We start from the raw sequence: 11,734 nt of genomic DNA, 5'->3' as shown, positions 1-11,734 counted from the left end.
TGTAATCAATTTTTTGTGTGCTTCAGAAGAGCATTTAAAAATATTAGTATACAGCTTGAGTTGCTATTCTCTTTTTTTGGGTTGTATCTGTTTCTGAGCAGTTCAACGCTGTATTTTTGTGCCTGGGATAATAACGACCTGGCACTTGACAGAATTATAGAGCATGGTTGCACAGGTGGTGCATTGATGTGTGTCACAGTTTACAGTTGCAGAGTGTTTTAATGTTTTGAACTGGTTTTTCTGAAAGGTGTGTGCTCCCCAATTGCTAGACTCTTCTACGGGTACAGGGATTTAGATTAAAGTACTGGTGAATGGTAGAGTGGCTGTTTGCCCTCTTGGAGTAAACTTCTTACTTGTGCTTGTATTGATTATGTGTGTATTGGAATATCATGTTATTGCTGAAAACTTGTTTATGGGAGCATTTCATGATGGCTAAAGTATGATTTCAGGATCTACTTTTAGTGACCATACACTGATGCCTTTTTTAAATAGTGTTGTATGAGTTCAGCAGTCTGCACTAGTTTTAGATAATGTTATAGGATTCTAACACAGTTCACTGTTTTGAACATCATTTTGGGTCATTAACTTTTCTTGATTTACTACAAGGAAAACATTGAATCACACTTAACGTGTTTTACTCTGCATAAATGAAGAAATGCTTTTGAGGTTTGCTGGCTGGCATTTAATTTAACTTTATCTTGCTTCTTAAGAATGTTTATCTCCTTTCAAATATTAGCATATTTACAGCTTTGTATTTTGTAGGTTTTAGACAGAGATTGCTAAACAGAAAACAATGCTTCTGTGTAGATGTAGGCTTTATGGATAAGAGTAAGAATTATAAATACTGGTTTGCTTATGTTCTGTTTGCTTTAAAGGTAAGATCATGCCAAAACCGTACACTGTACTTTTTTTATCCTTGCTTTTGTAGAGAAACATATTTACTTAGAAGTGTGGTGTTTGGATAATTCATTTACATGGGTTGGGAAAGGTTCTTTTCCAGTGTTAGCAGAATGGAACCTCTAAATGCAACCCAATATGTGAAGCTGCGTCTGAACATCAGTCAAATGTTTTTTGGACAAAATGAAGCAAATAATAGAAATAAGTCTGAAAGTCCTATAAGGCAAATTTGATGACAGTTTCAGGCAAAACCACTTGCTTTTGCTATCTAGAATAATTAGTGCTTAAGAAAACATCGCTATTTGGCAATTTTAATTTATATTTTAGAGAAAAGTGAGCAATATATGCTTGCTGGTTCTGCTATATGGTTTTCAAGAATCATATTTTCAGATTTTTCTGTAGCCACTAGATGGAGCCATTACCACAGGAATAAGGCTCTTCAGATGTTTCACGTTTTTTTCCTTTATACATCAGAAGATATTCTTTAAACCCGTACTTTCAGAATTGTCTTAAAGTGGTTGTTAATATCTAAGTCCACTTAAGGAATAATAAAGTAAAATAAAGCAGCGTTCATCTGCTATGTTGAGGAACTTTAAATGACCTATCTTTGCATACATTGATTGAAAGATAAAACTTGGAAAGATTAACGACATTCTTTTAATCATTAAATTATTTTCAGCCTTTCAACAAATGTTTACTGTACAGCAATGGTATTCATATATCTGTTAACTAGTAATTGATGTAAAACTGTTTGGCAAGCTATTGATATTAGCCAATGAGATTTTATCAGAGAATGTATATATCAGGAACGGGAATCTTTGAAAGAAATTCAAAGGAATATGAGAAACTGGCTGATGTTCCTGATGTGCAAAACATTCTTCCTTGCTGTCTCCCCCTCCCCAGCAAGCAATACTGTGCATCATTGCTGTGCTTGAAAATGATTCTGTCAAAAACTGCCAATGGGGAATCTTGCATTTAGCCTCCCGTTTTCTCCTCCTCCTAGCATAGCATTTGCAGAGCATACAACTGCTGTGATTGTTCATGTGTCTAGTATTGTGGTAAGGCAGGAAGAAAGACAAGAGGGGCCATAAGAGATGTAGCTGGATAGGAGCCTCTCCAAGGTATCTTGTGTTGGTAATTGGGTAAGTATAACAGGCTGGATCACTGAGGAACCTGGGCACATGCCTTGTGCCAGATGAGGGCAGAGTTCCTCACTGCCTCTCTTGCTCTCTTAGCTGCTGTGTTGGAGAGACCAGAACCTTCTCAGTTATTAGTGCTCAGTGGGGGGCAGTAGGGGATGCTAGAAGCATTCCTTATTGAGGCAAGCTGCTGTCAACATTAATAGGTTTATTTTCTGCTTCTGGTAAGGAAATGAGGTGCTGATTAGTCAAGGAGGCAATTAACCAATCCAGTTCTTCCTCTGACTTCTTCCAGTGCATGGCTCTTCATCCAAATATGATGGGGAACCTGTGTGGGCTTATGAAACTTCCAGTAGCTGAGGATGTCCTACATCTGCTTGAGAGCTGGATGATAATAGAAGAAAGCACTGGTAGTTTTAAAGAACCTCTAACTCCACTTTTATTTTTGGTTTTGTTTTCTAGGTGTCCACTGTACGCATGGTTTCAATCGTACTGGTTTTCTTATCTGTGCCTTTCTGGTTGAAAAGTTGGACTGGAGGTAATATTACTCCATTTTTTAAAAAATATGGTGGTGTTATGTGGGCTAAATGCAATGGTAGGATAGTTTAAACTAAGATTTTCAGCTTAAAGTGACCTGCTTATTGTACAGTTTACAGGAATACTAATTCTTTCCTCCCACAAGCTAGTGTAGGTCTGGTTGTGTTTTGTGATTTCCCCCTGCCCCAGTGAACATGACAAAGTAGGATTGCTGAACAATACTTGATGAAGTAAGCTGATTTCAATGAATGATCTGGGTCAAAACAGATTTGATAGTGATCAGGGATCTCTATTAAAGGTAAATTGTGCATGTATGCAGCTGTGTTTCTGTTCAGAGCCATGCAGAAAAGGAAGGAGGGTATTTAACTCTTTTTACCCTGCATGGTTTTTGCTATCAAAAGAACATGTAGCTTGCTATGCTACTATTGGCCATCTTAAAGGAGGGAAAAGATATGTTTCGGCCTTTCCCTTCACCATTGTAAAGTTGGATTCTGCTCTCCTTTCACCATTGTAAAGTTGGATTCTGCTCTCCAGCTAAAAGAACTGGTCCTTATTGACAGTGGCTTGGATGCTTAATGTTGGCATCTCTAGAGGGTGGGATCTTTGTCCCCTCAAGTAGCATAAAACCATGGCAGTAGACTGGAGGGAGCATTTGTTGGTGTTCATTGGGTTCCTGGCTGTTTCAAGGATCTTTAGGGGGTTGAATGGGTGTGATTTTGTCAGCTAGTTGTGTCTGTTCTGGTTGTGCAGTCATGCTCTTTTGACCACTTGTATGCCTTTGAGTATAGGATTAGAGAACATGTGATTTGTTTGTGGCATCATATACAAGGGACATGAAGTGGATTGAGAATGAGAGCCACTTAACTATGACAGTCTTTTCAGGAGAAGTTAGAGTTGTGTTTGTATTTTAAGAAAAATTAATTTTACTTTCCTTACTTAATGCAAAGCTCATGGTTTTTGGAGGTGTTCTAGGCAAGGCAAGTTGTGCATAGATTATGCCCTTCTAGGAGTAGCTTCGTTATGTTCCCTGATCCCTCTTTCCTACTTAGGTTGAAACACATAGTAAGCCTGATTTTTACCTGTGTATTGTTGAGTCACTGCTGTCTTTTTTGTGGCATTCTTGGCTGCAGGTGGTGTGATTCTGGAGTGAGAAAAAGTGCTTAGTGGCTACTCGGGGACTGCCAGTTATGTCTGTTAATTTGGAGCTGCTTACCCCCTTCCCTTTAAGGAGATAATGGAAAACTGATCTTTGACTTACTCTTGACCCAGGTTGCATAGCAGGAGTAGTTTGGGTAGGTGGGCCCTTCGTAGCTCATTTAGATTTGTTTTCACTGTCTTCATGGTGAATTAACTATGTCTGGACTGCAGTATTCTAATATAATCACTTTGAGAGCTGTTTCAGTGGATTTTGTGTTTATCATATTTCTAGCTTTAATTTTCTAGTGGCATGTTTGCTAAGCTACTGAGAGGAGATTTTTCTGTTATCAGAAAATTGTTTTTCTGTATTTGTTCTTGCATAATTTGTGTATTGATAGATTTTTTAAAAATATCATGGAATCAATGTGCTTCTAGACTGCCAATGTAAAAGTACTAAACAATACCATGAATGTTGCAGCTGTCTTATTTCTTTCAGTTCTCCAGAAAACACAGATATAAGTACCTTTCTATTCTGAAAGGAGCTTTTCTCAAAGGGCAGCTAGAAGTTGTTGAAAAGGGAGGTCTTAAAGAGAACTTTTAATGTTCTGATGTAATTTTACTCTTCAAGTATGCATTAGGGATTTTTTGACTCATACCTCTTACATTCTAATGGCTAAAATGCACCCTGCATTTTGGTAATGTTTATAGTAAACAGTTATAACTTGTTAGATCTTTATGGGGCCACAGTTACTGCTAGCTCAGTACCTAGAAATGTCATGAAATCTAATGAATAGCAATGTCAGAAACATGTTTATGGAGCTGTTAGAAACTCAGTTATTCAGTTATTTCCTGTGTAAGGACTCTGAGGGACATTCTCCCTATGTCCTTTTACTATATGAACAGATATATTGAAAACAGTTGTCTTTAATTCATTTTTTTTAGGTGTTATGCTGTTTTGGTAGAAAGTGTGAACCCTTTAATCAGGCCAATTTATGTGATTTAAGTGCCTTACACAACTACCATTACTGCAGAAGTTTCATATTCTAATTGAGTAAAAGCTTTAAATTGTTGTGCAATTTAAGAAGTCTAAAAACCATATGTGTCAGGGATTGAAGTGGAAGCTGGTAAGGACTGCAATTTTACAGCTATCCATAAAACTAGTGTTACTTTTGTCGTGATCTGCTCTCCTGGTCTGCAGCTACTTGAGAGGTGGTGGGAACCAGTATGTGTGTGACAGAGGGCTTGAACCTACTGCCCCCTCCCATCTGTCATTAGGGTAGAATTCTGCTACCACTCAGACTTTTGCTCTGTAACCTTCCTTCAGTGGTTTGAGGCCTGTGTGTGTGTGAGAGAGAGTTTACTTACTCCCCTTATCCCTGCCTGCTATTTCTGAGGCTGGTGGTGAGGAGATTTCGGCATTCTTCTGTATGCATCTTAATTTATTCTTGTGCATTCATTATAGCATTTTACAGTATTCTAATTGCTTCACGTACATTATATCAAACATATACTCTAGTGTTTTTCAGGAAAAATCTTACAGAAGCTTGCCAAACCATGTGCTTGGCAAGTAGCTAATTGGAGTAATTAAACTTGTTTGTTAAAAGAATTTCGTTTAGGTGAGGATTATCCGAAGAAGGTACATCGCCTTTAGAAATGCCTCCCTTCGCTACATTGTTGTTAGGGAAGGTTATTTACTGGTGTTTCCCTTATAGTGGAAAGCTTATAGTGGAAAGCCTTATAGTGGGAGCTGTGGTGGCTCAAGTGGTTAAGATGCTGAACTGCAGGCTGTGGAAGGTCAGTAGTTCAGCAGTTCGAGACCCGGGTGCCGCATGACAGAGTGAGCTCCCATCTCTAGTTCCAGCTCCTGCCAACCTAGCAGTTCGAAAGCAAGAAATTGCAAGTAGATAAATAGGTACCACTTGCGGTGGGAAGGTAACAGCGTTCCATGCGCCTGGGTGTTTAGTCATGGCGGCCACATGACCACGGAAAAGTCTTCGGACAGCGCTGGCTCTTCGGCTTTGAAACGGAGATGAGCACCGCAACCCTAGAGTCGGATTCGACTGGCTTTCGAGCAAGGGAACCTTTACCTTTACCTTTTTTACCCTTATAGTACTGCTTAGTGTCTCTGCTTATTCCTTATGCAGATGAAGTAGGGAGGGTGTAGGTGCACAATGAATGCTGAAGTGATTTTTACCACTTGCTTAAAGCAAGGTCATCCACCCAGACAGCCCTCCAGCTAATCATTGGTAAAATAGTCTCCTTCTGTAGCTAGCTGGCTTGCTTGTCTGCAAAATGTTTGTGCTTCATGCATTTGCAAGTGTCTTCTTTGTGTAGGTCTAGACTTTTCCAGGAGGGTAGCTAGGTTTGTCTGCAGTACAAGGGCTAGATGCAAGCCCAGTAGCACCTTTGAGAAAATCTTGTTGGTCTGTAAGGTGCTACTGGACTCTAATGTGGCTAGACTTTTGTAACAAGCCGTTCTTCTGTGCTGCAGGGAAAATGTATCATTATCTAGAAAAAACTTAGCCTAAAATATAAAACCATAGGGACAAGCTCATGCCCTTCCTTCAGTTTCCAGTTTCATACTCTCAGATCGGTGACAAACACTTTGAAAAGATACAGTATGCAGGTTCTGTGGAGAATATTTCTTAAACTCCCTTGATCCCCACTGGACAATATCCAGGATGATGAATGAGTTACTAGAATTGCCCTGTACTACACCAATATACTGTATGGTTATTAAGAATGGATTTCAATGATAATCATGATACATCTACCTATTGGTGATGTTGCTCTATATGCCTAGCAGCATTCTTGTAGGCCGGAGCAAACTCTTGTCCTGTAGTCACATGGCTTGAAACTTCTTTATGAGGAGTCAGTCATTGGTTCATGTAGCTTAGTCTTGCCTATTCTGACTGGCATTGTTTCCATGGGGTCTGAAGCAGAGCAGTTTTTCTTGACTTCTGCTGTTTAAGACCCTCTAACTGGAGATGCAAATGACTGAATTTGAGACCTTCTTCATGCAAAGCATTAATTACCATCATTATTTACATTTATATTTCACGTTTCCTGCAAGGAGAGCTCATGGAGCTATGTCACATTTATTTTTCTTGTGGTATGTTAGACTTGAGAGTGAGAGTCGCTGGCCCAAGGTAGGGGATTCAAATACTGATCTTCGTAGTCTAAGCCTATAACACGCTAAACAGTACAGCCATATGGTTTCAGAAGCATTCTTAATGCAGCTTACTGAAGTTAGTGAAAAACCACAGCTACGGAATTAGATGTTTGTTCATGTAGGTGCAATTGGGAGTATTCTACACCTTCATGTGAAGTTTGGCTGCCCCTTTCTTGCTGCATAGTTCATATTCTTGGTTCTTTGGGGCTCTTTCTTACTAAGTTCCACAATTTTGTTTCCTGCAGGCTTTTATTTTCTTATAAGGTGATGAGATTTCTCAGTGGGAATAATGGTGGCTGCTGGAAGATGGTAAAAGCAAAGTATCTACCATTCTGAAGTCTCAATTTTTAATTTGTTGCAGTATTGAAGCTGCAGTGGCTACTTTTGCCCAAGCCAGACCACCTGGTATCTATAAAGGTGATTATCTGAAAGAGCTATTCCGGCGTTATGGTGATGTAGAGGATGCACCAGCAGCACCTCCACTGCCTGAGTGGTGCTTTGATGAAGAAGACGATGATGATGATGAGGAGGACTGCAAGCCAGGAACTCCGGAATCGGAAGCTGGGTCATCTAGTTCCTTTTCTAGCAAAAGAAGAAAAGAACATTTGAAACTGGTAATGTCCAGAAATGAAATTAATTTGTATTTTGTTTAGTTATGAATTACTGTCTCTGTTAATAATTTTTTGATGCTTGGTTTCTAGTACAGCTCTTTAGAGTTGCACACTTAGAAACCCATTTTCACTACTTTTGCTATACTGGGATCACAGAATTGCTCCTGACCATGGGAAATTTATGGATGGAAAGATTTTCCGCACAGTGTGTGGATTGTACATTCTTCCCTTTCCCTTATGCATTTAGCTTGATTTCCCACCATAGCCTATGGTCAGCCTTAACTACAAACAGTCCTTTCATGTGAAAGGGGACTTTGGGTATTGAACCATCTGCAAAGGGAGTGAGGTGGGCTTGGGTGAACCCCAGGATCTTCCAAGCTCATACCTGTAGTTTTTCTAATATCTGTGATCTGTGGCCCATAGTCAAGGTAAATTCTATCAGATCCTTCTTAGTTGACAAATTTGAGTTTGTCAGTAACTGAACATAGAAGAATGCAACTACATATGATTGAAAAGAGATACAGGTTGACTTCTGGTTTTTGGCGACTCGCAAGCAGGCGTGCTCCATCGTAGCTCCGATGTGAGTGCCCCGCAAACGTGCCGATGGGGGGGGTCTGAATTGATCTTGGACCCCCCAGGCCCCCTGGAGGGGGGCCGCAGCCTGGGGCGCAAGAGGTGCCTCTCCCAAGGCGGAAGCCAAAGGATTGAGGCACCTTTTTGCCCTTAAAGGCCCCCGTGGTATGGAGCCAGCATGGCACCAAGAGGCGCACACTGGACAGAGCGCACAAGGATCCTAAGGAATGATCTTCTCTACATACACAATGAACGCAAGTACAAACATGAGTGAAGCTATGACCCAGCAAACAGTCGATAAAACGCTAGCAGCAAAGCTGTCCCAAAGCCCCAAACAAGCGGAAGAGGGAGGGGAATGCTCGATCCCAAAAAGACTGCATTTAAAGCAGGAGGCGGAAAGGGCAGCTTGAAGGAAGCGTGTGTGGCGGACTAGCAAGAAAGCGATAAATCACCAGACTTACGGAGAACTTTTAAAGTTTCCTCTTGTGTAAACAGTGATGCAGTGAGCAGAATAAATGGCGCCTAAAACGAAACTTATAACAGGAACGGTCAGCACATCATCGCCGGCTACTAGACTGGAAGCAACCACAGACTTTCCCAAAGTGATATCTGCAGCTTTACGCCCTTTACTGGACCAGATGACCACCTTAGCAACAAGCTGTATACATTGCAAAAGGAACTCAAAATTTCAGCGAGAAATAAATAAAGCGAATGTTCCTGAAGCAACAACAGAAAGCGGAAGAGGGACCTGAGAAAGTGGAGGAGAATAAAGACGCAGAAGAAGAAGATGGAGAAGGATGGGAAAGACTCTGATATCAATTCGATTAGTCTGGCAAAACCCTTTGATTTTGAAGCAGAACTAGGGGTTGCTACCCCCAAAGCATTTAAAAACTAATTTGGACTTTGACAGGAGGAGAGGAAAATACAAAATACCTTAATTTCGATAACCTGATGTTTATTCTTAACGCATCACTCCAAACTAATGATATTTACACTGTAGCGTTTTTGTCAACGTATAACTTTAAAACTAAAATGCACAAGTACAGCCAAATATATTTGTGATTGTTTGCCTTTTCATTTGATATTTTTATAATATTATCTCTCGCGCTTTACTTTTCTGACAAAAGAGATGTATCAACAACTTCAAACTTTTGTAATAATGATCCTTGGTACTCTAGTTTTAGGCTGTTCCCATCCCCCGATCCTGTAGTATTGTAGTTTTAGAAAAGCAATAAAAAAATTTTTTTAAAAGAAAGAAAGAAAAGAGATACAGGTCTACAAGGTGGAGTGATAGGTAATTTCTTAGTATGTTTTGGTTCTTTCATATGTTGGAAAATAAAAGTAGCCATTAATCTTTATGGTAAGGGTTGTCTCAATAAATCAGTATTGCAGATAAGTTTTCAACTTTACAAGGCAGGTAGGGTAGTCATTTAATGAAAGCATTTTTTAACTTAATGGCTCATTTAATTGACTTTCACATCACCTATGTCTGTGTGACAGCTGCATGGAGCATTTCCAGTGCTGCTGACTTCTCTAACATTCAGGCACGAGCCCAAAGTGGGTGACTTTGGTTCAGTGCACTGTTGCACTTCAGTAGTCCTTGGCATTCTTAACACAAGATAACAGAATTGCAGCAACTTCAGTGGAAGGCACTAGTGTTATGCCAACTTCTCCAGGAAATTCCTGGAGACCCAATCCAAGTTATCTACCAAGGAAAATTGGGTGCTTGTGGCTGTGCGTAAGTTCTATACCGGTGTATACAGAGATCAGATGGCGAATGAGACGCTCGGCTATATCCCAGGAAGTGAGACAACACTAGGTTTTGGAAGAACAAAACAGTAATTTAAAAAAGCAGGGATAGGTGCTAATTGACAGCAAATAGATTAGACTTCAGAACTCTATTTTTTCATTTTAGTGTTCACCATAGTGAAAATAAATGTTAGTCAAATATGAAAATCTCATGTTCATGCTGAATCTTGCTTATGCTTAGTGAAGAGGCTCTTTAGGTTTGCAGATGTAGAGATAAAATGGTGTAGATTTTAGCATGTAAAATATGTAACTTCGAGTGAAAGGGCTTTTTTCTTTCTGAAACACTGTGCTGTAAAGAGTTTCAGAAGATGGGTTTGGCAAAATAAGCTGTACACTTTTTTAGTCTCAGAAAGGTCACTTGAAACATGATGTGGTTCTTGAGCAGTTTGAGAAAGAAAATCAATTTTAGATAGTGAATATGGCATCAGGATGCTTTTCCAAGATGGATATACTATGATGTATGTAAGGGATGCATACAGGAAAATAAATTGGAACTCTGCAGGTTTTTTGTGAGGTGCTTGTTTATTTTGCTCAGTGGTAGCTGCTTGGAGCAAGATGCGTAATTAGGACCGGATTAATTAATATAAAGCCGGACATACTTTTCTTCACTTCCACTATCTCCAGGTTAAAAACTTCAGATTAAAGTGCATTATGGGCAGATTCCTAAAGGTTTTGCTTCCATGTGGAAAAAAAATCCAATAGACCAATGTGGTTTAGTGATTAATGTTGGGTTGGGATCAGGGAGACCTGGGTTTATGCAGCTATGAAAATCATGGCGTGGCCTTGAGTAAGTCTCTCAAGTTAAATTACCTCATGGTCATTGTGAAGAGAAAATTAAATGTGCTCCGCATGTGCCACTCTGAGTTCCATGGAGAAAGTGCACAAGATAAATGGAATTAATAAAATAAAACAACTAAAGATGTTGTAGTTGATGGTGCTTTTTAGCAGATGACCAGCTGGGATATTACTGTATCTAAATAAGATGTTGATTTAAGGTTCTTGGATTGAAATACAGGGCTGGATCAACTGGAAATTCTTTTGGTGGGGCATGGTTTTCTCACTTCCTCCTCCTACAGCCCCAAATGTTCCTCAGAGTACTCTCCCTGCCTCCCAGGAGCCACATTTTGGGGGATATTTTGGGCTGCAGTGATTAGGGGAAGGCATGCTCCGTGGGCAGGAATTCTGACGGATCCAAGCCAAGGTTATTTTCACTAAATATGGTAATGATTTACTTTCATGGCAATCTGCCCATATCTTGGCATGTATCATTGTTTCATTTGCAACCTTCCAATACTAATAATGAAACAAATTGCCTAAAATCTGATTTTAATTTTTTATCTTTTATTTGGTTTATTGTTGCAGACCTAATGCTTGACTGCAGTAGACATTAAAACTGGGGTCCCCAACCTGTTTCAGCCTGTGGGCATACCTGAAATTCTGACACAGTGTGGTGGGTACAGCCACCGTATTGCTGCCATAAAATGACTGTCACTGGAGGTGGAGCCAACCACCAAATGGCTGCTGCAGCTCACCTTCGATCACACAGTGACAATCCTGTGCAGTAGTGGCACCTGCTACCAAACTAATGTTTTTAAAAATCTGCACAGACACTGAGCTTTCCGTGGCCAACCAGAAGCCCTACTGGGCAAAAGCCCCACCTGGCTGTGTCAACCTTATAAGAACATTTGGAGGGCACCAGGAAAGGTATTAGTGGGCACCGTGGTGCCCATGGGCATTATGTTGAGTACCCCTGCATTAAAGAATATTGCTTTTGTTGGATACTAGTTTTGAAAATTGTTAATTCTGTCATGTAAAATAAGACCCATTTTTCAGTGGGTACATCCATTTCAAAATAGTCA

The 11,734-nt window shown here is 40.0% G+C and overlaps 1 protein-coding gene across 1 annotated transcript in view; it reads left to right on the top strand.

Moving 5' to 3' along the window:
* The window catches only part of RNGTT (RNA guanylyltransferase and 5'-phosphatase), a 270,839-nt gene that overhangs the window by 17,395 nt on the left and 241,710 nt on the right, over positions 1-11,734 (top strand). The window contains exons 5-6 of the mRNA XM_015417084.1: positions 2,499-2,574; positions 7,244-7,496. Of these exons, the coding sequence (XP_015272570.1) occupies positions 2,499-2,574; positions 7,244-7,496 (329 nt within the window). The remainder of the gene's footprint in view (positions 1-2,498; positions 2,575-7,243; positions 7,497-11,734) is intronic.

The sequence above is a fragment of the Gekko japonicus genome, unplaced genomic scaffold, assembly GCF_001447785.1.
Source record: "Gekko japonicus isolate JY-2015 unplaced genomic scaffold, Gekko_japonicus_V1.1 scaffold760, whole genome shotgun sequence".
Lineage (NCBI taxonomy): Eukaryota > Metazoa > Chordata > Lepidosauria > Squamata > Gekkonidae > Gekko > Gekko japonicus.
This window is presented reverse-complemented; position numbering and strand designations above follow the sequence as displayed.